The sequence below is a fragment of the Anomalospiza imberbis genome, chromosome 5 (genome assembly GCF_031753505.1).
Source record: "Anomalospiza imberbis isolate Cuckoo-Finch-1a 21T00152 chromosome 5, ASM3175350v1, whole genome shotgun sequence".
Classification (NCBI taxonomy): Eukaryota; Metazoa; Chordata; class Aves; order Passeriformes; family Viduidae; genus Anomalospiza; species Anomalospiza imberbis.
In genome coordinates, this window is record NC_089685.1 from 10,618,460 (window position 1) to 10,645,917 (window position 27,458).

General features: G+C 38.1%; 1 protein-coding gene across 1 annotated transcript; it reads left to right on the plus strand.

Annotated features, from left to right (window-relative positions):
• The first annotated feature begins 330 nt into the window (after window positions 1-330).
• Window positions 331-26,257, plus strand: GNAT3 (G protein subunit alpha transducin 3). The gene is made up of 8 exons (XM_068189589.1): window positions 331-814; window positions 8,065-8,107; window positions 12,251-12,392; window positions 16,493-16,650; window positions 20,437-20,565; window positions 24,580-24,709; window positions 24,905-25,058; window positions 25,746-26,257. Exons 1-8 carry the CDS (start codon window positions 697-699, stop codon window positions 25,934-25,936), a joined length of 1,065 nt encoding a protein of 354 aa, XP_068045690.1. The 5' UTR covers window positions 331-696; the 3' UTR covers window positions 25,937-26,257.
• Window positions 26,258-27,458: the final 1,201 nt, after the last annotated feature.

The following is a 27,458-nucleotide window of genomic DNA, read 5'->3' on the forward strand; positions in this document are numbered from 1 at the left end:
GATTCTGACATTACTCAAGGAATGTCTTCACAAAATTATTAAAAAGATATTACAAATTACTCTAAGGTGTCCTTTAACATTCCAAGAAAACAAATGTGCTTGCCATAATATGAAAATGCAGCGAACATTCCACATGCTAGTTAATAAATCAAAAATAATAAATCAAAATAATAAATCAAAAATAGCTTTACTATTTAAATTCAAATTCTGTAATTTGAAAATATAGGATACATATATTTATAATTATGACCACTGAGGAAGATGAAAACCAAAAAATGTAAATTCAGGGTTTTTTTTGCTTCAGGGCATGCATACTGCTTCACAAGCTGAAAATTTTACTCTATAGTTATTTCCAATCCTGTTTCAATATATTTTGCACATTTTTTGGAGTATGTGAAACAAAACCTCCCTGGACAAGAAGGGAGATGTATGCATACCACGGTTTGATCTGGAATGGATAACTTTAATTCTATGACATCATAACACTTCCTTTTTGTATTCCTATGTAAATGCTTGACTACAGCATCTCCAGGTCATGTGACAGGTGAAAAAGAACCATTTGATTTGAAGGCTGATCATAGAGATCCAATGGGATTTCAAAATTTCCTTTGAGCCCTGATGGTTGTCCTTCTGAATTAAAGCAACTGGTCTGATAAGAAGTAAATCAGCTGCAAAGAGGATTTTTAACATCTCAAGATGGGCAGTGGAGCCAGTTCGGAGAGCAAGGACTCAGCCAGGAGATCCAGAGAACTGGAAAAGAAACTCCAGGAAGATGCAGAGAGGGAAGCCAGGACAGTCAAACTACTACTGTTGGGTAAATAGAATAAAAATTGCTCATAATGCTTTTCCATTGAGGGGTTGTTTTTCTCTGGAATTACATTTCAGTACAGTGAACTTCTCACCTCTCACTATTTTATTTGAAGAAGACAATTCTGTAATATAAATTTAAAATATTTTCTGGTTATGACCACTCATGAAATCACAAGGAATAGGCTGGAAATGGCCATGTCACTGCAATTTCAAATGTTATAAATCCTTTGAAAATGTTTGAGAAATGAGAACTTGCTGTTAAAATAAATGTTATGATACAAATTTACAGAGAACACAGCACACTTACCTCTTTTTTTCATGGATCTGTATGCATTCATTTGCAGGAGGATTAAGTTAGATAAGTGGTTACATAAAAATCCACGTGTCACAAGATATTGATATTGTTTATCTTCCAAAGTGTTTCATTCCATTTTTAAAGAAGCAGAAAGTGATTTAGAATAGCTTTTTTTGATATATAATGGAGAGTGGAATGAAAAGTACTCAGATGAATACAGATAAATATTCTCACAAACTACTCCTTCTAATCCCCACTATGATCAATTTATTAGCAGAAAGAGGCTGTAATGGCAAAAGAAAATACTTTCTTTTTCATGATACAGCTTTATTCTTGGTTAGTTTGTTTTTTTTTCCCGTGCTGCTGTGCAGCTTACAAGAAATATCCAAGAGCATATTAATACCACCACTGTATTGATATTTTTCTTCTAACAGCCTCCTGTAAAAGTTAATAGTGATTTCTCCCAATGAATAGAAAACCAGCCTTTGATCATTGGAGTGTTTCTCTTTTTGCCTTTCTTATAACTGCAGTTGGCTTTAAATGGTGTTGCAAAGGGTTTTAAACTGATATTTATTCAGACAAAACTAGATTAAATAAAGTAAATCAACTCTGTTGTTTTGTATCTTGTGAAAAAGGTCTATTTATACCTGTTAAAAATCAAAGAACTATTATTCAAAAATAAATAAGAGAAGAACATGCAGGTTTCTCAAATAATAATAGGAAAGCAGAAGTTTGATTCTTTATATGTAACATCATTATTTGGATTGTGGCTTACAAAGCTTTTCAGTCCAGTTAAGAATACTAAGTGTTTCTGTGTTACAGTAATATAAAATATTGCTCCTAAGGAGGAAATCTTAAGTCAGTCAAAAAATCCCAGAACAATATTTTCATTTAAAATTCAATAAATTTAAAGTAATTGAAATGTATTGTTACAAAAAGACATTGGGACGCTGAGTTAGAACCAGGATCCATCTAATTCTGCATTTGACCTTATCCAACCTTATCCAACCTTATCCATGAGCAAAAAGTAAGAAATCCTTTGAGAGGAATGCATAGGATAAAGAGGAATTTTCCGGATAAAGAGGAATTTATAAGTTAAGCAGTTTTGTCTTCAAGCTTTTATGCCCTTGCAGAATTACTGAAGGCTGTTTTACAGCAGGACACCAAGTAAATTACCCACCCCTCCCCCACTGAACACATGTATGTATTTAGTATTAAGGACTTTAGTTTTAAATGTTTCCTAATGTATATAATCAGTCTTCTGCTGACACTATTAATAGAAACCTTGAGAAACTTTTAGTAAAATACTTTGAAATTCTATGCAAGCTACATGAAAAAAACTTCTATTATGTTCATTTCCAACCTGAACATATTTCAGTTTCATTAGGTACACAAGAACTCTTTTCATGAGACAAGATGATCATTTGGATCTGAAATACTTCTTTATGGATTTTTACAATAGCTTCCTTTACTCACATCTCACATGATAAAAATTCAAATTTTTCAGTGGGTAATGTTTTGGAAGGCTTTTTTTCTCCTAAACAACAGATCAGAAAGTCATTGTAAAATTATGTTGAAGAGACAAAAAAAATTTATAAATGCTTCATAACTTAAATTTTCTTCTTCATAAAAAAATGTGAATAAACTGTGTATCAGGAGCCTGTTGCACCACTAGAGTGTGAAATAGCCAGATAGGAAAGAATTAAATCTACTGTATTCAGATTTGTACCTGTTATCTTTCCACACCTCTGAGGTGATATCAGAAATGATGCAAATTTTAGACATCATAAATAAGGGCAGCTCTGTTCAAGACAGCCTAGTCCTACCTAGTCCTAGCTTTCTGTTCAGCCAGACTTAATGTTACCTTTATACTTCAGACCGGATGTCATATTTTCTTTTTGCAACTGGCAGGTTGGTAGAAAATACTCAGAAAATAATGAGATGTATATTGTAAGCTTTTCAGTGCAATCACTTTTTTCCTTACACCTAAAATGTAAAAAAACCCCAGGGTATTCTGACTTGTTTCTAAGAGTATTATTTAAAATCTAGTGTGGTGTCTCTACAGCCTCCAGTAAGTCCCTTTACAAAAAGTAGAAATTATATTCAGAAAAAAGGACATTATATTTGTTTATGTCAAGTTCTATGACCCAGACAAACACACTAACTGGGCTGAGATGATTTACAGTTTATATGGTATGCACATATAAACCGGGGGAGGAGGAAAATCATGTCATGTTGTGACGTTCCTCAGAAGCTGGCCAGGAGGCAAGAGCGTTAAATCCTCTGTGCTAGGTGCTCCCATGCTGCCAAAGCCATCCCATCCCCCAACATGTCCACGAATATGGTCTCTACATATTTATACTTCAAAAAGATCAGGTGGCTTTATGAGTCTGGAGCAAACTCCAGGGTGAAAGCTTCATTTCTTTGTATCAGTGCAGTATCTGGCCTGCCACATCACCTGCAGTTTGTATGATTTGCAGGATGCAAGTTTTCCATTTATAGGTGTGCAAAATACAGTGCACATTCCAAATACGGCCAAAATAGCTGATGCTCACAGTGATGTTTCACAGAAATAAGAATGATAAGTTCTATTTCACAGATATAAGAACACAGTTTAAACAATCATTAACACTTTAACTTATTTTCAAAGCATTACTCCATGTCTCATTGTCTACAGTTTTCAGTGTCAGGATGAAAGCCAACCTCAAAAGAACTGGTCATCCTCACCTCACCTTTTGGGGCACGACTCTCACAATTTGATTTAAATATCTGCTTCAGGGGAACAGAAATTGAAGCTGTTTAGTTTAGATTTTGTAGCAAATATTTCTCTCCACTGACTATAAGAGTGTCTGGTAAGTAGTCTGAATGTAGAAATTTATAGTATAGATACTTAACAGCAGTTAAATGAAACAGTTACTGTGTTACTGAAGCTTAACTTCCGGCTATTAACACCTAGCCTGAAAACATAGGGTTTGGGCACAGACAGCCCAACAATCCCACTGATGGGAATATACTGATTTTCTTTTTTGGAGAGTAGGGCAGTATTTGAGGACATTATTCTCTCAGGAAGATTAGATTTTAGATTATTTTTCCTCGAGTTTCTTTCTCTCATATACTAAGTTTGTTGAGTCTCATAAGAGGACCAAGAAGATATGATTTCCGTTCTAGTTCATAATATCCAGACTTCTGAATGACAGAGGCAAAGATCAGGCAGGGTGTGAAACATTTTCTGATTTTATTTTAATATTTTCTTTTCCTGCTTTCAGCTGACTTATGTCATAGTCATTGGGTTTTCTGACAGGTTTTAAACAAAATATTCAGCAGGAGTTTTTTTATTTCCCTGTGTTTAATTGTGGAAAATTTTCTAAACTAAACCTTTCCTTCCACAGGAATAACAACTGTAAAAAGATAATAATTCTTTATCTGAGCACCTTAATGTATAAGAACCTTGCTCAATGCCTCAGCAGATGCTAATCTTGAAAGCTTATGCTCTCCACAGACATTCGAACAAATTTTGCTTAGAAAAACAAAAATGTCAAATCACAGCTGAAGGCCTGGGCTCTGTTTCCCCTTGAATTTGTGAGATTCTCACTGGGTTTCAGGACATCTGCATTCTTTTTCTCTATTTCTGCTCTGTCTACATGCTGTAGTGTCCTGCAGGGAAGAGGCTGAGCACTCCCAGAGCAGGAGGAGGATTTGTGTCAAGCTGCTGGCGGACAGCTCCTTTGCAGCCTTGCTGCAATGACTGTTCTTCCTGAGCCTGCTCCTCAGTTCCAGGATGCCCAGAAGCATGGTGGGATGCAGTTCTGGAGTACCCAAAGTAAGAGATGCAGGTTACAGCCAGCAAAAGTTCAGCACTTCAATGTGGCATGCCCTGGGGCATGGTGGAGGTGATCTCTGGGAAGAAGTATAGATGTTAGCAGATGTTAGCTGACAGAGCTTCTCAAAACTCTGATTAAGTTCTTACTGAGCTTCAGGACAAGACTGTTTGTCCTAAGTTCTTGTCTAAGATTCAGAAAATCTGGGCTTGAAGAAGATGCCTTCAGATCCCTGTGACACTCTAGGTCTTTTGTGATGTACTTCTGCCACTATTTCTGCAAGTAGAAATCCACTGCAGCAGGTGGAAATGCAGCTCTACCCCTGTTTTTCCATACCAGGGACTGGCCAAAGAAGGAGGCTACATGGTGAAGGGAAGGAATTAAAAAAGCAGGTGCAAATAAAATTGTTCTTGACCCTCTTCCTGGGGTGAAAATGCTGCTACAACTAAGATGATACTCCATGGTGAAGCCAAAGTCTGAAAGTCACATGTTGTTTGGATAAAATTATTGGACCATAAATTAAAGACGATCAGAGCTAGAAAATTACATCCAAAATATATAAAATACATCTCTCACTCTATTTTAATGGTGTCTTTCAGATCTGGAAGAGAAGTTAATTTCTATATTATGTTTCCTGGCATCTTTCCATGAGGTGAATGTATGAATTCTCAGTACAGCCTCCTCTCTTCCCCACAAAAAGTGTAGCAAACACTACCTTGCTGACAGGGCTTTACCAAGCTCTTCAGAAGGTGACTGAAAGGATAATAAATGATCTACAACAAATTTGCATTTTTTCCAAACTGTGGCAGATGGCAGCATCAGCCCATTTTGCATGGGCTTATTTCTCTCTTGCACTTTCTACCATCCACATCATGGGTTTCAGAAAATGCTTTGAGTATGGTTTGCTGTCTCTTGTGATTATTTTGTGTAAATTAATCCCTGTCGTTTGAATACTGTTACCTTTACAGAATGTGTTTGAAAAGTCTGTAATCAGTTTGTTCTATTTCCTGAGAAGTCCTTGGTTAAAAACTTAGGCTTCAGATTTTGGTTTTGTCAGATGTATTTGACACCATACCATGAGGGAAAAGATAATCTACTACAAGAAAAGCTGTAAGGAATATTTTTGTACTTCAGCAGAGCTTTTGATACTTTCTCTCACAAAAGATAAAACGTCCAGCTCACAGCTGGATAACCGAGTTACACGATGGGAGAGCAGCTGGCTCCCGGGCCAGGCACAAAGGTCACGGTGCATGGGGGGACATCAGGCTGGGGCCCTGTCACTGCCGGGGTCCCACTGGGCTCCATCCTCAGCCTGGTTCTCTTCAGCATCATCTTAAATGACTTGGATGCAGGACTTGAAGGAACACTAAGGAAGTTTCTCAACAAAACTAAATTTGGATGAGCTGTCAATTCCCTCCCGGGCAGAAAGGCCCTGCAGGGAGATCTCAACAAATTAGAGGGATGGGCAGTCACCAGCCACATGAAGTTCAACCAGGGGGAGTGCTGGATTCTGCACCTGGGATGGGGCAACCCTGGATGTACAGACAGACTGGGGGATGAGAGGCTGGAAAACATTGCAGGGGAAAGAGACCTGGGAGTCCTGGTCAGTGGCAAGTTGAACAGGAGCCAGCAGTGCCCTGGCAGCCAGGAGGGCCAACTCTGTCCTTGGGGATTCAGGCACAGCATCGTCAGTCAGGAAAGAGAGCACATATTCTGGTAATGAATAGATCAATTACTTAAAAATCTGAAGATTATTTGGCACCTTGAGCCCTGCGCGCAGTTTTGGGCAGCACAATATAAAAGGTCATTAAGTTACTAGAGAGCATCCAGAGGAGGGCCATGAGGATGGATGGTGAAGGGTCAGGAGAGGAATCATTATGAGAAGCAGTTGAGACCTGTTCAGCCTGGAGAAGAGGAGACTGAGGAGAGATCTGACTACAGTCTTCAATATCCTCATGAGGGGTAAACAGATGGTCAAGTACTGATCACTTCAAGATCAGTGTCAGGACTCAAAGAAAGAGCATGATATTGTAACAGGGGAGGTTCAGGTCGGATATCTTCACCTAGATGGTGGTGGGGCACTGGAACAGGCTCCCCAGGGCAGTGGTCACTGCACCAGTCTGCAGAGTTCAAGAAGTGTTTGGACAATGCTCTCAGCACATGGTGTGATTCTTGAGGGGTCTTGCGAGGACCAGCATATTCTCTGATTCTATGAATCCTGTCCCATGGATTCCCAAAGTCAAATCCTCTCTTCAGGTGCTTTCAAAATCCAGCACTTTTTTTGGCAGCGCTTGCCAACCCTCATCACTCTCATTGACCGAAGATGATAGTCAGTTACTTGTGTTGATCTGCAATGGAGGCACTTTGCATTGTGATTATTTGCTTTCCATGAGATAAGAGGGCAAATTAGCAGTACATAATCTGGCCAAACCTATGCCCTAGTTCTTGAGCTGGCTGTGTAAGCAAATGCCTGCACCTCTTCAGCAGCTGTGGGGTTTTCCTGAAGAATCATTCCCAAGGTGGAAGTGGTGGACTGCTCTGCAGGTTTCCTACTTGCAGCCATGGCAGAAGACCACGTGGCAGAGGAACTGATAAAAAACCAGTGTCAACACTTTTGCTCATGGGCTGCCTCTGCATCATGAGCTAGACCACATATAAATATTTACACTCTGGTTTTCCCTTTGCTCACAGAAGCTGGCTAAAGGGCATGGAACTAGCTCATTTGGCTTACAAATGGTCATAATACAAATTAAAAGAGCAGCTACAAATCAGGTAATAATGGAACACTATAAGAGGCTGTACTTGGTTTATGTTTTCTTGCCCACCTGCCAAAGATGAAATCAAAATATTATCCATATTTTATTTACTTGCTAACTAAAAATTCTGTAACATTCTTTAATTGACTGAATATTCACTTCTTTTCAAGTGTCCCTTTCTTTTCAGTATTAATACTTTAACGCAAACTTTGTTCTTTTTAGATCCAAATGGACATTAGAGAGGGTTTATACTTAGTACAGCAAGAAACTAAGACATCTATACTTCTCTTCATAGATAGGAAATTCTGTGTTCCAGAGAGTTATTTTTAATACTTGCTTCTTATTCATCTATCAATCATATCTTCTCAACATTCCCCTTCTGCAGGTGCTGGAGAGTCAGGAAAGAGCACTATTGTAAAGCAAATGAAGTAAGTATCTGAATATGCATGTCAGCTGTTGAATTTGGTATCTGTAGTATAAGTTGTCTAGCTAAAGTCTTATTACAATATTTATGCTTATTTGAATAAAATGCAAAGAAACATCATTCAAATCAAGTTTCCATTCAAATACATTATAAAGAAAATCACCAAGTGTCTGAGACACACAGGTGGATTGGTAGTCAAATCTGAATGACCTAATCATGCACTGGGCCCATGCATGGAGACCAGGGAATCTGCTTCCTTGGCTTTGGTGGGAGTTACTGTAGTGGAAATGTGACTGTAAGAGGCAAGCAGTCATGGCTGAACCACCTGGCAGACCCTGTCTCCAGCAGATGCCAGTGAAGGATGTTTGCAAATCGTCAGAGCAGCCAAGCCAACACACTTGTGCTGGGTAGCCTGGCAGTATCTGATGATCTGTGGCTTGGAAAGCATCCTGAACTGGAGACAGCACCACTCTGTCTCTATAGCAGCCCTCATGTCTACCCCTGAATCTTTTGTTGAACCAATGTAAACTAAAAACATCCACAGCATTCTACAGCAAATAGTTCCACAGTTTAACTACACTTGGTGGGAGTCATTCTCTTATTAATTTCATTTGATTTCACTGTATTTCAAGAGTAAATATCAAAATATTCACATTATACCATAGAATAGAGAGGGGTTTCTTCCTGTTTTGGTTTTTTTTTTTTTTTTTTTTTTTTTTTTTTTTTTTTTTGGGGGGGGGTATATTTTTTTGGGGGGGTTGGTTTTTTTGGGAATTTTTTGTGAGGGTTTTTTGTTTGTATTTGTTTTGTTTCATTTGTTAAAAAGGTCTCCACAGGACAGGGGAGAACACATTTAGCCACCAGCCTTCACAATGACCAGCTGCTACCCATGATACCATGGGTAGGGACTTATGTAAGAACTGCTTTTAGTGAGAAAATTATCAACACAAAAATTTTCATACAATAATCAATCTGGAAAAAAAACAGGCTGTACAGGCTCATGTGCAGAAATCCCTGTTTGAATTTGGACTGACTATCTGGTTACAGAGATATTATGAGTGCATCATAAATCTACTGCAAGAATACTTGTAGTTGTTTGTTCAAAGTGCACAAGGTCCCTCAGAGATTGAAGTCAGTAACTTCACTTTCCTTGGCTTCAGAGGAAGGCTGAATCCCTCTACATGTGTGTGCTGATTTGCAATTTAGTTTGATAATATTTTCCTCTATAGTAAAACAGGTCACAAATAAATTTATAGATATTTTTTCTTTTAAGAGGCAGCCAAAATGCTAAATATGTATCTGGTTTGAATTAATAATTCACCAAAGTTCAAGGCATCGTACTTACACTGATGGCAAATCCTCCTTTACTGCAAAACCTGATAAAATATTGCTGTTGTGTCTAGTCTTATTTTCATAGAGAGGTCCAGGTCTGATTCCTAACCCTGTCCAAATACAGAAAAAAAATTACAAAGGGATTGCAGCTTAGATTTGATCCCACTTTGTAAGCACCAATCTCCTCCTGTGTAAAAATCAAGCAACCTGTTTATGAAATCAGTAATACTATTCTGAACTTAAGCTCCCCTACCTATTTATTATCTTCACCAATGCATTTTAAAGAGTTAATTAAAAATATTATATCATAAGAACCGATTTCTACTGTTTAAGTAGCTAATTTTGTAATAAAACAGATTCAGAACCATCCACAAAATACTTTGCTAGCCTTTTTTTTTTTTTTCAGTTAAACAGTAGATAAAATACAATTTTTGTGAACAGTTTTTCTTACTAAAAGCAGTTCTTACATAAGTCCCTACCCATGGTATCATGGGTAGCAGCTGCTCATTGTGAAGGCTGGTGGCTAAATGTGTTCTCCCCTGTCCTGTGGGAGACCTTTTTAACGAATGAAACAAAACAAAACAAAACAAATACAGACAAAAAACCCTCACAAAAAAACTAGATAAATTTATTTCTGGTTTGAGTTCCATGCAGGAGACCCTCCTTATTCAGCAAACCATTGAGGTGTGTTGTGCTCAAAGATTCCCCAAGCAGGAGCAGATTAAAAATGTTCCTCTGAACTGAGCACTTTAAGAAGACTGGTAAGATTTAACAGCATGCAGGAAGGGGAGAACACTGCAAAGCTGAGAGTTATATATAAAGACTTGTACATTTATGACCTGTCAAATTGATCACAAATACTAATTATTTTATAGGAAAACTGTTCACAAAAATTGTATTTTTTCATATAAAATATCATCTTTCTGTTACAACCAATGACTTTCTAAGGGATTTTTTTTCATTTAAAACCTCCAATATTAGTTAATTTTTTTTCAATGAAGCATAACATTTTCTAAACACTGATAGATGTTTACAAAAGAAATCATCCAGCAAAATCATATTAATTTTATAACTAATAACATAATTTTCTAATGAATAAATCACATTTTTTCCAGTCTTAATCAAAGTTATATCCACACACTAAACTTTAAAAAATATCTTCTGATTCTCAAAGTACAGATATGCTGCAAGGCCATTGCAGCATAAAAAGATGAGGATGGTTATGAGAGCTACTAAAAAGAAAAAAAAAACCACAAACATCTCTTGAGCTCTGTGCTTCTAACTTCATAATTTCCAGTGTGTGATCTAACTTTTTTAAAACCAAGTTGCATATCTCTGTGCTGTGCTCTTATTTAGCAGTATGAAGCATCTACAAATATTTCAGTGAATGAAAAGGAGGAAGCAAAATATTTGGTAACTCATCATGCCTGTTGAGACCTAATCAAAGTCACCTATCTGATGAGCAGCCCTGTTTTTGTGAATAAGAGCCTCAGAAGAATGCATCCATAAAATGGGTGGGGGTGGTCTCTGCTCCATGAGCTCCTCTTTTTTCTTTCTCCCAAGTTCAATAGAACTCCTTTGAATCTTGAAGAATTCATCTGAATTCATGATGAAAGCAGCATTCAAAAAAAAAAAAAAAAACCAAACAAAAAAAACAGGCAAGGCTTCAAAAGAGCGTTCATAGAGTTGCCTGATCAAGAAGTGTTTGGGAAAACATTTTAGAGAATTTTTTTTTCCTAAAGATGCTATTCCTACAGGCACAGGAATGCAACTTTTGAGTTTTCTGCCATCCATAAATCAGAGAGATGTTAAGACACATCAGCTGTCATCTGGGTTTTGTGTGTCTGTATGCGAGTGAATTGTTTTCTGACACGGCTAACTTGGCTACTTAGGTAACTCTCTCCAGAGTGTGTCTCAGGCAAAATGGGGTAAAACACCAAACCCCAAAGCCCAGAAATTCTGTATTTAATAGCCTTCATCTCTGACCAGCTGAGGTGAGGTAGAGCCTTGGTTCCAGCAGCCAAAGCAGTTCCAAGTCTGTTCATTGAGAGCATACCCGGCCAAAGTGGGTGAGGATTTCATCCTTTTTCACAACTCATGGAAAAAGATGTCTCTAAGCCGTGATATAATCTGCACACTGATTTGGAGAACTTTAACCACATGCCATTCTCCAGTCAAGGAGGATTATGAAATGCTAATTCCTCTGTCAGAAAGATTACTGAAATTGGTTACTAAGGCTCTTTACCCTATGGAGTAAAATGTAAGTCTCCAAAGCCTGGAAATAATAAGACTTTGTTATAACTAGAAACTGTAGCTGATTCACAAAGAAATATTAATTTTTTTTCCTTGTTTTCTTGATAAGTGCTTCCCAGTGCTAAAACATTTTTTTCCAATAATTTTCCTATCTAGGTAGGATTCTGGATAAAAATCAGAATGACTGAACAAGCAGTGACAGCCCATGATTAATATTGTAATTTCCAATAGTAAAACAATTGGGATCTAAGTACAGAAATGTGTTTTGCCCTATATCTCCAGGAATGGGCCTGGCTCTTGTTCTAGACTCATACTTTGCTTTAGATTAACCCCCAGCATCTATTCACTCAGACTGGGTGCAGACAACTAACCTCACAAAGACAGAAACTGCTGTTTTCCAGTTCCAGCAGAACAGGCAGATCAACCTTTGAAAATGCTTTTCCAAGGGCCAGATGGATTAAATTCCTTTACACATTGACTACAAAAGTGCCTGATCTAACTTTTCATTACTTTTTTTTTTAATGTATCATATAAGGTTTTTGTTGTTTCTTTTTTTCACCAGGATCATCCATAAAGATGGTTTCACCTACGAGGAACGCATGGAGTTCAGACCTATCATTTACAGTAACACTGTGCAGTCTATCCTGGCCATTGTGAAAGCAATGGCTAAGTTAGGAATCAGTTATGAAAACCCAGATAGAATTGTAAGTATGACACCCTTTCTCTTGAAATAGGTATTGGAACCTCTTTTTTTTTGTAATATAAAAGTAGGGACTAGTAGAACAAGAAGATCCAGTATTTTCTTTATGAAAATGGAAACTGAGTACCATTTGAATTACATGTGATAAAATGTCCTCACTTATTTTTATTTTCTCAAAACTGATGCCTAACTTTTGCATATACTCCCATTTTGATTGCTACAAAAGAAATGTTCAAGTTGCAAAGACATAAAAAAAAAAAAACCAGAGAAAAAAAATAACCTTTTCTTAGCTGCTTAGTCACTTATGTATAGTTATTGAGAAATGTAAAAAAATATTTCCATTTTATGACCAAACCTTGGGGTTCAGCCATGTAAGGAAAGGTCATGTAGACATGTTGGGAGCATTTCAGTCTTTCATTGCTCCTGGAACAGAGACCTCCCTGTTGTGTGGATGCAGTATTGGCACACACCACAGGAAAGTGGTGTCCAACATTCCTGACACAGCCAAAAATCCTCTGCACAGGCAGATGGAGGCAAAGCCACAGGAAGAAGACCTGTTATCTTTTGTCAATCATGCTGAATTTTCAAGGACAGAAATAAAGGAAAAACTTTTCTTCTCTGTGCAATGATTTAGTCTTTTAGCCTGTAATTCACATCTTGCTGAGAATTTCTCAAATGCCTGTCAGAACATCAGTTGATTCCAGTTTTGGCAAATTCTGCCTAATCCCTAGAGGTTTATCTTGGAGGGAATAACATCTGCTTATCTGAAAGAGCTTCACTTGTTCCAGAAGTCTACATTTCATTATAATGACATGTGGTATTTTGACTTAAAAAAATTATAAACAAATTCTTCAGGGGTTACTAAAGCTCATACTGGCATTTGACAAAACAGAAATTAAATATTTTCCACGAATGCAAGTCATTCAAACAAATGTAACAAGGCCCAAAAGCAGCACACAGAAAACAGGGCAATGTTAATGTGCTGTACTGCATAAGGAGCCATCAAGCACCCTGCATGGCGCAAGCCACGGCTACAGCTGGACCTTGCAGCACTGGCCACGAATCCTGCCTGGCTCAGCCCATGGTCTCCACTACATGCTGCAGACCCTGCCACCTGTTACTGAGATGTGTTCTCCCTGTGTCCCTGTATTTCCTTCTCTTTTCTCAACCTTGACAAATTTCCTGAGATATCTGTACAGGCTCCCTCTATGCCAGTTTCATAGATACCCTTTTCAAAGGACTTCACAGCACGATAGCCCAGTCCATTTCTTAGCATTATATATAACCAAATGCAGAAAACACAGCTTTTGTAGGTTTATCATTTATAGCACAGTCAGCTCATTCTTGCTGTCATTGTAGAAGAGCTTCTAGGAAAACAAGTGAATACAGATGTATAGAAAGTTTGCAGTACCTGTCTTCTTCTCTCCCAGAATGACAGGAGAGCAACCTGCATGTGATTTTTAGAGAAAATAGAAATTTTGGTCATATTTATTTGAATTGCCACCCAACACCGTCTTTTCATCCAAAAACCTCCAAAAACTTAGCTTACGTTTCCCATAAAATCATAAGCAATTGATAAGCTTGAGTTGTTTTCATATAAGCTTTGATTTCAGCTGGACTTTGTTCTTGCTGTGTGTTCTGGTCCAGATTTAGCTGCTCAAAGTCATCTAGTTCAAGGACTGGGATTATCTTGCTCCCAAAAGCAATATGCTTATCCATGTTCCAGGTCTGCCTGCAAATGCATCTTACTGGTACAGAAAAGGCCTTAACACTTAATTTAAAGAACATCTGTTCTGGGGAGTGAGGTAATTTTTTCTCTCTAAAACATCATTCCAATCTATTTTAGCGTGAGAATCATCTGAAGTCTTTGTAAATGCCAGTGAGAAACAAAAAAAATATACAAATCAGGGTGATAATGGGATATGTTCAATCTGCTGCTATCTTCCTTTATTATTGTCCTGGTTTAGGGCAAATCTGGGAGAGAACCTCTGAAGGGGCTCCTCCAGAAAGCAAATTCAAGCTGCCCCTCCCCCAACTGGGAGATTGGGAGATATTCAGGAAAATATTTCCTTGGAGAAAAGTGGAAAAAACTGTTTATTTTATTTTACAGGCAAAGCATTCACCAGCACAAAAAAAAACCCTGAATATTAAACAATAAGAGATGACAAACTCAGAACATCCCCTTGTGGGCTGTAGCTCAGCTTGCTGAGTCTCTTATCAGTCCACCCAGCACTGGAAATCCTGTGGCCCAGACCACAGGTGTGAGCTGCCAGTGCTCTTCTGGGTGCTCAGTCCAGAGCAGGTTTGAACAGTTCCAAGAAAAAGAAAAGCCACTGTCCAGGGAACTTCTCAGCCTCAGCTAGCTAAAACCTAACGAAAAGCAAAGGAGAGCTCTGTCCCGCTGTCTGTCCGTGCTGCAGGCAGCACAGTCCAGGAGAGGATGCAGAGGAGCAAGTGCAGTTTCAGATAACAAACTCCACCCTTCTTCTCTTCCTCCCTTCTCTCTCAGAACCAATCTTAAATGTGCAAAACTTATTTCTGGGCTAAACAAATGAATGGGGATATAAGAATCATAAAGTCACCCAGGACATTCCACCTCTACTTCTTAATTCCACCTCTACTTCTGGGTAATTCTTATTACCCAGGACAATTATGTAAGCATGAAAATCCATGCTTGCCCCCTTTTGAATAATAGTCAATGAACATTTACCCTCTACACCTAGAGACTCTGAGCTAAAGGCTTCTTATTGCAGGTGATTCAACCTAAAAATCCAGCCTAGTAGGTGGATAGCTGTAATCATTCCGTGATATGTCATATCTTGAAGCACAGAACATTCCAACTCTTATCGTTGCTGAACAAGTGTGCACCCTGGAGACAAATGCAGGGCACACACGAGAGAGTGACTCTCTTCTGCTGATCCCAGCACTGCAGGAGGGGATGGGGGTGTAAATGGAGCTGGTGCTGTTTGATGTAGAAGGGCAATTATCCTGCTGTCCTCCTCCCTCGATCCAGTGAAGGCAATTTTCTAGTGGTTATTTCCTCCGTTTTTGGGTTTTTTTCTCCATGCCTACTCAATTTCTCTTTTTTTTTTTCCTGCCTACTCAATTTCTCTTTTATAAAAAAAATGCAGTGTTTAATTTTTGATCTGTCTCTGACTTTTATAAATTTTCCATAAACTGAAGCTCCTCTTGAGACATAAATATATAGCGCATTCCTAAAATAAATTTGTTAAAAATTTTTGTGAAGATGCTTCCCAGTTTTGAATAAAACATACTCCCTGCCAAAACAGTGTCTATCAGAATCCATTTATACTTTTGCAACTATTGACTGCAAGTCACTTGAGTTGTCTTCTTCTATGACTAGAAGGGAGCTATATTTTATAATTATCCCTTGTTGTGGCAATGTATCAAATGACTATTTTAATCTTGCTCTTTATTTACAGTAAATTCCTAAGCTGTTAACTGCTGAAAATAAATATTTTTAATGAAATAGCTTATTTAAAATATTTTTATTTGATTACAAAAGGAAGACATTAGAGAATAATATATTTAAAATATTTGGGATTTTATTCTGTGAAGGTTTCTTCTTCCCCATATATGGAAAATGCATTCACTAGTTATATTCACTTTGTCACATTTCTTACTGGGGTCTAAAGCTAGAAATTTATCTTGCAAACACATTGAAAACCACCTTTAGATATAGATTTCTGTATTGATATAGTTATAATATACTTTAAATTTAAATGTTCTTTTTAATTTAATTTTTGATACCCTATTACTCTCTTAATATAAAAGCCTTCCATCCAAGTTGGACTATTTATGAGTGCCTCTGTTAAAATGAAACTGAGCCTTCATATCAAAACAAAACAATAAGAGATGAAAACTCTGTGTAGCACAATTTCATTTTTTTCCTAACCTTGGCACTACCTAAAGGGAAGTGAACCTGCAAAAAGATATTCACATGCACAGGCGAGTACAGCAACCTAGAAAAAACAGTGAAAATGAGAAATTTTGCCCTTTCAACTCATTATAGACCAAGCTCATCTTCAAGGAGGTGAAGGGGCACAGCGCGCTTACACAATATCTACTGAAATTTCTCTTTAGGAGGATGAAAGGAAGCTGTGTGCCATGGCAACCACTCTGGAGGATGGCAGCATGTCTTCTGAGCTGGTTGAGCTCATCAAGCAGCTGTGGCGTGACGGCGGCACCCAGGCCTGCTTCGCGAGGGCGGCGGAGTACCAGCTCAGCGACTCGGCAGCCTAGTAGGTGACACCAGCTGCTCAACAGCTGGCTTCTGCCTCAACCGTATCTGTCCCCCTTGCAGAACAGCCTGTGGAAATCATTGCTCGTTAACCTGAGAAAATGAGGGCGTTGCTAAGGTTTATAATATATCAGAAATGTTTAACTGGAGGAAACAAGTGAAAACAGGGCTTCAAAACTATTTGTTTCTGTGGGCTTGTTTGAATGGTAAAAAAAAAAAAGTGTATTCTCCAAGTATTTCTAAGATTGAAAAATGAGGGAAAGGTGACTTGAAACGGCTTAGGTTTTACCTAGAGTGATACTTTTTGTATGTTGCAAGATGCTAAGTATTAGTCAGGAGGAAACTATGAAAACTTTCCTCTAAACTAACCAGGCTGCACGGACAGGTGCTCCCTAGGTCATTACCACCCCAGCCTAACCAGGGGTGCTGCAGCTGCTCTCCAGCCTGACAGCCCCAGGTCCCTTTCTGAGCCCTGGAGGTGCCAGGCACATCAGCAGGGGGCTGACCAGGGCTGCTCAACCCCACCCCCACGAAGGATCACCATCCAGCTGGGGCACGTCTATTACCTCAGATGTATCAGTGACTTCAGACTTTTCAGGACTTTTCCCTGGCTTGGCTGCTTGTCCTGCTTGGCTCCAGTCCTGCTTGGCTGCCTTCTCACCCAGCTCATGCACAGCCATGAAGGGAGGTGTCACTGGGTCAGAGTCTTTCAAGTCTGACTCCAGACCCGGGGGAGAGGTTTGTTCCAGCTGAGGTCCATCTTCTGAGACCTGGAGGTGGAGGTTTCCCCACTCCTGGAGCTCCTCCTACAGGCTGAGGGCACCTGCAGGGTAAAGTCTTCCAAGGTGTTGGGGGTCCCTTCTACAAGGCAGGAAGAGAAAGGCATGGCTGAATGTTGGACTTCAGGAGGCAGCCTGAAGTCATCCATAGTTCAATAATTGTAGATATAGTGCAGGGAATATGCAGAGAAAATATTAAAAATTCTTCCTCTCTTTATATCTTCCAAACAAGAATTAAGATCTTTTGCAAGAGTCCTAAACAAAGAAAATATTGCCTATGTTGATTTGTGTCTGCTTTGACAGTATTTTATAGCAGCGTTGTATTTTTATAAGGATGGTACAGAGCAATTTTTTCTACCATGCCCTTTCTGACAGGTTCCATTGCCATTCCCACTAAAAGCCCATAACAAGCTAGTTATAATAAGTAAAAGGGAAATTACCTCCTAAATTTAAAAATAATTTTAAACCCTGTTTACCAGCTAACACTCTTCTTTGTACCCTCTGCCAGACAAATAAGATTTTATTGCCTACAAAGAAGATAGAAGATCCTAAATTAATTCCCTTTAGTGTTATTGTTTGTGTTCTGTTTTAACTTGAAATAAGTCTCAGTATTTAAGGAGGTTAATATAGATTGTGTCTGTAGTTATTATTCATTTCTAGACTTACATTAAAAACAGCTACAGTGATATGTTTTTCATCTGCTTGAACATTTCTGCTAATTTCTTAAAAATCTTGCTTCTCTGTCTTCATCTTTTGGTTCCTGATGCTTCTAAAATTTTAGCTTTTGGCTCTGAATCATTAAAATCAACTTACTGTTTGCCCTTACCACTGGGCTTCTAATGATCAGTTCAAAGTCAGCTACAGTCAGTCAACCATCTAATGCTGCAGTTCAATTTCTTTTAAACCCCAAACCCTGTTTCTCAGTGCCTGTGAATCAGCTCCTACATAGAATCTTGATTAATACTGAGTAAACTCTGCCTTTCTGAGATTATGTTCTCTGGGATTTTTCATTATTAATTCATGCTAATGAAGTTTGATCACCACTTTTCCTTTGTGTATTTTAACTGAAAAAAACAAATACTTCTTCTGAATAACAGAAAAATTACCTCTTTGTCAAATTTGGATGGAATTTCTCCCTTAGACTCACCTGGAAGTAATTCTGTTTTAAAATAGAATGATGGGTATGGAAGGGGCAAGACTGGGATTATGAATCGTGATTTATTGTACAGCTACCAGTAGTACATGGTGCATCTTGCTAGCTCAGCCATTTTCCTATCAGGGTAGAAGTCCTGTTACCTCATCCAAGCCAAGGAAAGATCAGCATTTACTGACCTACCTGCTTCCATCCCCTCCTTGCCCAGTGAAGGGATGGTCTGCAGTCTCCCCTAGGAGCTCTCTATGGCTCTAGGAAGAGTCTGAAAAGGCCTCCTGCTCCTTTAAGTGGATAAATGACTCAGTCTAATTTTTTATGCAATGACAATTGGCTGTCTTGAATTGAATTTAGGCATTTGTGGCTAAGAACTTTCCGAACTTTATTTTATATTCAAGTGCTTACATGCTTTATAAATAACAAAATGCCTTTTGTTTCTGCCTTCCGCGAAGGTGAGCTGAGATGAGTTTGCCTCAGGCCCTACTCAGAGAAACAGAGCTATATTGCTTTTTTTTTCTTTCCCCAACAGATTGTTTCTTGGCCTCAAATAATAGGAAATCATTGAATTACTCAGATCAGGTTCAACACCCCTTGCAGACTGCATACAATTTATTCAACTTAAAATAAGAAACTCCAATTTCCAAACATTACTTGGAAATATCCAAATAAAAGATTCCAGCTTCTTAAATTTTTATTTATTTAATTTCATTTTATTCTTCCATTTTTTTTTAACTTATAGATCTATTAGATATTGCACACAAGGATGATGATCTGTGAGGTTTCTTTTTGAAGATTCTGGTTAAACTGAGCAGCAGAACTTCCTGCTGGGCTCAGTGTGGAGACTTCAGACTTAGTTTAGAGAGGAAAAAAGAAAGCATGGAGCCCAACAGACATTAGAGACACAGTGTTTGTTTGCCAGAGACATGAGGCTACAAACAGGAAGGTGCCAACTGGACACTGAAAATACTTTAGCTATTGTGTGGCTTCTTGGCTTTGGTCTTTATTTGAATATTAGTAGCTAAAATGAAGGAAGTTACTCAGGCATTACCTTTTTCTTTTCCTTTTGTCAACTCACAATCCCTCTACACTGATTCCCAGACCAGCCAGTAGGATTCAGAGGCTCTGCCCAGCCATTTAAAGAAAGCTGTCTGCCCCTATAAGAGACAGGAGAAGTGTTGGACAAAAACATGCTTCAAAGATCTCATTTGGGTTCTCACATAATGTAGATTTTATCTCAGTATACCAGAAAATCCATGGTTTTTCAAAGGCTCTTCAGAATACTAACCAAGGGGTCCTCAGCTTCATTGAAGCTTTTGGTTTTGATTAAAAAATATACTTTTTAAATCATCGTGTACCTTCTTGTTGTAAATTGAGAGGTCTACAGGGAAAACAGCCCTTAAAAGTGAATTCCTCCAAAATATTATGCCCTCCCTTCCACTTAGGAAGGCAAATACTGTTGCAACCAGTCTGACAGGCTGAGGTGATTCCTTATGCATCTGCTCCTGCAGGTTGCTTGTGGTTCTTGCCCTGGGGTAGCAATTCCCACTTGCTGAGAGAAAATGGCCAAAATCCCTTGGCTGACAAGGTGGTTTTCAACCATCCCTAGGGAAAACAAGGATTTTCCTTAGCTGCAAATCTCAGAAAGCTCTTTATTATGTGCAATTGGATTACACTTCTATATACAAGAAAAAAAAAATACTCTGAATTGTGCAACTCAGCTGTATAAAAACCAACAGTACTGTATTTAAATATGTGTATTGCATAACACATTTAAAAGGGGTTCAGTGTGGAGTGATTATGTAATGGGCATTTCACTTTTTGAATTCACCAACCACCATTTCTTTCTTACTCTCCCTAGTTACCTCAATGATTTGGACAGGCTGGCAATGCCAGATTATGTCCCTACTGAGCAAGATGTCCTGCACTCCCGAGTGCAGACAACTGGGATTATAGAGACCCAGTTTTCTTTCAAGGATTTGAACTTCAGGTATGAAAGTCTTATTTCACAGTCTTCTCGAGTTTTATTTTTCTTAAGAATTTTCTTTCACAGGTATTGACTTATTACAACACAGGTGATATCATTGTGATATCATTGAATCCAGTCTTATTTAACATTTTTACACAGCTGAAAAAGCAGGATATTTTATTATCAGTACTCCAACTTTGAGCATATAATGGACCATTACAAACAGGTCACAGAATACTAGATTCTAAAAGGGCATTTTTACATATTCAAATGTCTAAAAAGCTTTAGTTATATCCTGCCATTTGAATAATTGTGCCATTTATGAAATTTGCTTACTTAAATGTCCTTAAGAGCATGCAAAAAACATTTGATGTCTACCAATTTGCACACACTCTCAACCTTTCACTCTTCTTTTGAGAATGGAAATAACTGCTTTTAGCAGAGGAAAGCACTACAGTTGGCAAAAAAAAAAATTCTGTCCCATGGGGAATTTCAGCATTATCAAGCATATCTTCATGCTCATTTAAGATGAAAACCAAAATGTTCAGAAAAAAATTTTGAAAATAATGCCTCTGAGAAATTTGACTGAAATGTTTTACACTTTCAAATATTCAAGATCTAGTGAACCAATTAAAACATCTAATTGCACATGAAAATTTGCACATGAAAATTGCAAATGATAATTTGAATGAATTATCATCATTTCAGAGTTCTATAATGCTTTTCTCTGTGGACTGAAATCCATTTAATTCTCAATTTAAAAGCTGGGGCACATATTGAGGAATGCAGTCTAGACAAGAAACTGCCTGTAGAGACAGACAGGTTTATAAAGCATGAGGATTATAACTTTTACATTTTTCATTTGGCTTCTTTCTTTCTCCTCATGTGCCAATTAAGCATTCCCCAAACCGTCTATGCCACCACACAGATGCTTTAACACAACAGAGATTGCACATACAAAATGAGACCCTGAAGTAGATGACTTACACATAAATTATTGTCATCTATCAATATTCTGGTCACTCATAAAAATTCATTATTTTCCCACAAATGCTACAGTGCAATGTCATGGACATCAGCTTCTTTTTCGCCGATTAATGTATTTCCAGCTTTGTACATTGGAAATTTGAATGCCTTCAGTTACAATCATGGTTCATGTAAGAAATCAATTCAGCATGGAGAAAGAAAGCACTGGAGGGAAATCCTCGTTGACATTGATGTTATCAGCCCTGATATGAGAATATCAGCATTAGTGTTTGGGTCTAGCTGAAATGAAGCACAACTGGGAATTTAGTTTACAACATTTAGTCTGGAAAATTTAGTTTACAAAATTTAGTGTGCAAAAAAGAGGAAGGCTTTTAAAGCCACCACAAACACAAACTCCACTGTTTTTACCCTCTGCTGTGCATCACAGTAGTGAGTAAATTCATTGGTAGTTTCAGGCAGTTGATTAATATTAGGTAAAACCACTACAAAGGAGTTTGAGGGATTTGAGCTGCTAAAGGGGTGCAGAACAATTATAAATCCATGTTAACCAGCCAGGTACTGCTACTTTGCATTGTCATAGCAATGCAAAACAGCTGGAGGATCCTGATGTCTCTGCACCAAGTTTGATAAGTGCCATGGAAACATCTATAAAGAGAGGAACACTTGCACATTCAGAGTGAGTTTTGGCTGATGGAGCTTCAGGTCACAAGCCATGCATGGATACCAAACACCCATGAACAGATGCCTCATTTACTAAACATTTGTCTCTTTACTGAACTGAATGAGACAGAAAACATTTTGTATCTCTGCAGTAAAAGTCTAAATCCCAGTACTGCTCCCAGGAACTGCATTACAGTTGCACAGAAAACATTGATTTTTATTTGCTCCTTGCTTAGTGGTTACTTTGCTGGTTTAGTGCAATTTAGTTTCTATGTGCTTTTCAATTTATTTCACTAATGTTGACTTAAAGCTGAGAACATATTTAAATGTTTTTCAGAGGAGATCTGATCTTCATAGGTCCTCTTCTTTTCTATTGGTGTGCTAGGAAGAGTTTGACTGAAATCAGGCAAGCTTTATTTTAGTCTTCAGACCTCTCTGTGTGTACCACTGAAGGAGTATATAGCTAATTCTGTATTTGCAGCTAAGTTTTTCAAGAGCAGTTCTGGGAAAATATAGAGACTTCTACACTAACTTTGAATATCTTGGTAAAACAAGATCACCTCATTTTCTACCATTTATGGAGGGACTTTGGTTTTACATATGAGTGTTTTAAGTCCTGGGCTGAGAAAAGAGAAGTAAACTAAGGTTAGTACAACAAAAACTGCCCTTAAGCATTATCTCTGGCCTTGGTGTTGTCCTTTTTAACTGAATTCTCATGAATATTCAAAAAGCCATATGCTAAAAGCTGACAGGAAGTGAATACTGATTCACATGATTATATATACTGAAATAAAACTTTCCTGAAGATGAAATTTTGTAGCTTTTATTTTTTTTTTCCTGCCATAAGCCTGATTTCAGAGTTATACAGCATAAATCAAGAAAGACATGTAATTATAGGTGACTTTTGAGTACTAATCAGAGACAAAAGTCAAGATACTTTATTTGTGCTGACCCTACTCCTCAGTAGACCTTCTGAACTCAGTGAAGATATGCTTGGAAGAATGTCATTATGATTATCAAAATCTTGGTCCACAACAACTTCCTGATTTCCAAAATAGTTCATTTTTATTGACACCCAATTAAAAAAAAAAGACTACTCCTCAGCTGCAGAAACAGTTCATTATGAGCACTGGAAAGGGTTTCATTTTTTCCTAAGAAGGATGAAAAACTATAAAAAAATAACCTTTTTTAAAGTCAACTACACTGCTGATGGTGAAAGAAACAAAGGATTAAGATACTGCAAAAATAGTAGCAAATTATTCTTGCTCTGTTTACTACTGACATGATTGTTTCTTACTGAATCCCATTATATTCTTTGCTATAAGAACTGTTTAATTTTCAGATACTGCAGGATCCAGAGATCTAATGCATATTCTTGAAGGAAGGGGTAATCCAACAGGGGATTAGGTTTTACAGTCTTAAATTCAACAACAGGGGGCACAGGAAAAAGTCATCATGCACACTAGGAAACAGGAAAGTTAAGAGCAGGATAAATTTGATTTTTATGTTTTCCCTGCTTTCTAATGCACCTGAAAAATCTTCAAGTTTGGTACCTTTTGTTTCAGAAATAAAACAGCCCTTATCACTGAAGAACTGCAAATGTAAGTGGGAGTTTTTGAAGCTAGGGCTAAGGGCCCCAAGTCCCAGCTAGGTGTGCCCACATGGCTTTGGATCCCATAGAGAGTCCATATAAAGCTCATGTGACACTACCCAAAGGTAGTAGCAGTTCCTGACAAAGGTGGAAGGAAGTTCTGGGAGGGAAGGACAGCCCTGCAATTCCTGCTGTACAAAGGAAGGGATTCCTGCTCCCCAGGAATTGCTTCTTAAGAGCAGCTAATGAGATGGACAGGGAAGAGACCCTGCAAAGGTGGGATGCAGGTTATGCAGTGAGCTCAGTGATCTCTCCAGGGCAGCAAGCAGATGGCAACAGCTGCTCATGCACAGCCAGGGGGCAAAAAGTGACTGACCTTCAGTCCTATGTCTTCTTGATCAACGTGTCAGTTCATTGCAAGCAAAGCCATGAAGTAACAAATGATGCTGAGTTTGAGGATTGTCTATCCATGTCTCAGAACTCTGCCCTAAATAAATCCTAGCCTGCAAGTCATAGTCCTGCACTGAGCCTCGCTTCTTCAACACTAAGTGCCACATACAAGTACTGAGAATTAATCCTGCATGCAGATATTTAAGCCTTTTTTTTTCCTTTTATACTCACTACAAAACCATGAATAACAACACACAGCATTCCATGACCTATTGGGGAAGAAATAGACCAATATTTGGAAAAGCTGGGTATTTGTCATTCATCTCCATTTGAACTCTGTGCATTAAAAGCATGGCTGCATCCTTATGAGTGCTTTACATTGTACATATGCTATTTTTTCTGCAAAGGATGTTTGATGTGGGTGGACAACGATCAGAGAGAAAAAAGTGGATTCACTGCTTTGAAGGAGTTACTTGCATCATATTCTGTGCTGCACTCAGTGCCTATGACATGGTTCTGGTGGAAGATAAAGAAGTGGTGAGTCAGAACACACAAACAACCCTTTTTGCTTCTAGGTTTTAATGTACTCTATGATGGTACATTCCCATTCTCTGATAACCATTTAAAGGCTATTACACTGTATTGGTTCTTTCCAGTAAAGAACATCTCAGTAAAAAATACATATGGGGATGAGATTTTTCAGTCTCATGTTTACCTTTTGCACCTCAACAGAACAGAATGCATGAAAGCCTTCATCTGTTCAACAGCATCTGCAACCATAAGTGCTTTGCAGCCACTTCCATTGTGCTGTTCCTAAACAAAAAAGACCTCTTTCAAGAGAAAATAGCAAAAGTTCACCTGAATATCTGCTTTCCTGAGTATAATGGTAAGTTTGGAGTGTTCAGGACAAAACACATTCAGATGTTTAGTGTAGGCCATGAATTAAACACTGAGACTTTGACTCAAGTCACACATATATAAGCCTTTAAATAGTAAACCTCTTACCTAAGAACCTTCTCATGAAAGAATGGTATGAGACAGACACAGCCAGAATTCAACTCATCTCACCTACTCACCGTGTTTATCCTAGGGTGGGTTCATTTCTCTCCCTGGAGATGCTTATTTCTCTCCATTGGTGGTAGAAGAAGCTGAGAATTCTAAAAATTTCAGATGGCTTAAGAGTTCTGTGATGGACTCAGCCAATATTTCAGTACAAGTCAGTATCTTGACACTCACACACACATCACAACTGAATCCAAAATTTTTGTCCCTATTTTAAGAACTCATTCCATAATGGAAGTCTGTCTCTTTTTGTATGTCACAGTAGTGTCTACTGGAAATTTAAAAAAACACCAGATGTTCCCAGCTGATGCAAGAGAATATATAAAGCTGTGTCAGAAATTTCCAGCGAAAAATCAGTTTAGGTACAAAATTTTCATACCTAATGTATGAAGTTAATTCAAAGAGATAGAAAAGGGAACAGGCAGAAAACATTATTTCTTCTCTTTTTGCAGTTGTGAGGAAGTGCCAGATGAAATGTGTCTTCCTTTGCTTTTACTTTTCTTTCCACTAGGACAAAACACATTTGAAGATGCTGCAAATTACATCAAGAAACAATTTCTAGACTTGAACATAAGGAAACAAGATAAAGAGATATATTGTCACTTGACCTGTGCCACAGACACTCAGAATGTCAAATTTGTTTTTGATGCAGTCACAGACATAATAATCAAAGAAAATCTGAAAGACTGTGGGCTTTTCTAACCATTCATTCCCTTGCTTAGAGCTTCAGTCCACTTTCTTCATCTGATGTGCTGACTGAAATAAAAAAAAAATCTCTAGGTAAGAAGCAATATCATGTAGTCACCCATTAGTATCAGTTAAGCATTGGGTATAGCCTAAGCATTGCAGACCAACACAGACCTTCCAGATATCATAAGGAGATTTAAAAAAATGTTCCTGTTCTACAAAGATGACAGCTGCTGATAAACCCTGCTGGAATCAAAGTCACATTCCTATTTCAATTAATATCATAGAATCATAGAATTCTTGGTTTGGAAGAGACCTTAGAGATCATCTAGTTCCAACCCCTGTGCCATAGGCAGCAACATCTTCCACTAGACCAGGGAATCAGCACATCTCAGGAAACTGGGGACACCTCAGTATCCTGTGTCTTCTAGTGATGGGATGAAAAATAATTTATAATTGAGACCTAAAGAAAACTACAGCTTTAAACAGTATCAATACATAATTTACATTCTGTTTTGTATTCGTGTTGCATAAACAACTGCAAGTGACATGCCATTTATTCAGCAAAAGCAATCCCCCAGACTTAGATGGCATATGACGAAGAGCAGTGCAAATCTGAATGTTTAATTATACTGTTTTGTTAGAAGAGCTGAAGGACATATATAAAACTTCACACATACAAAATTGACAAAATTCCCAGTTTGAGAAAAATTAAACACAGTAAGATGGAGGCAAATTTTGTAAATCCTTAAGGAAAAAAAGAAATTATAATGACTGTCAGTTTCTGCAAAAGCCACAAAAGTAAGTTGAAATATTTTTGGTTTACAATTAAATATGAGAATTTCTTAAAAAGCAAATAATAATCCTGCTACTCAACAGGAATGGCAGCTGTAACATCTACCACTGCAGAGCAGATGTAAACCCACCAGTTCTCATGATAAAACACATCCTTGGGACTTTGGCACAGAGCACCTTTCTCTACACAAAGATCTTGTTAATGCAGAACTGCTCTCCCTTAACTCCTGTTGATTTATTGTGACTAACTACAGGAAATATTTGACTATTTTAAATAGAAAGGGACTTTTTCCTGGTTTCAGCTGGGTTAGAGTTAATTTTCTTCCTAGTAGCTGTCACAGTGCTGAGTCTCACATTTAGTGTAAGAACAATGATAGCACATTGATGGTTTAGTTGTTGCTCAGTAGTGCTGATCCTACATGAAGGACTTTTCAGTGTCTCATGCTCTGCCATTAGAGATGGCACAAGATGCATGCATGGCAAGGACAGCTGACCTGAACTGGCCAAAGGGATATTCCATAACAGAACATCATGCCCAGTAAAGAAACTGGGGGAGATTGGCCAGGAAGGTTTAATCACTGCTCAGGGATGGACTGGGAATGGGTCCCCGGCAGGTAGTGAGCAGCTGCATTGAGCATCCCTTGGGTTTCCTAGATTTTATTCCTCTCTCACTTTTTCATTTTCCTTACTATTATTATTGTTACTATTGTTGCTATTATTATTATATTTTACTTCTTTCAGT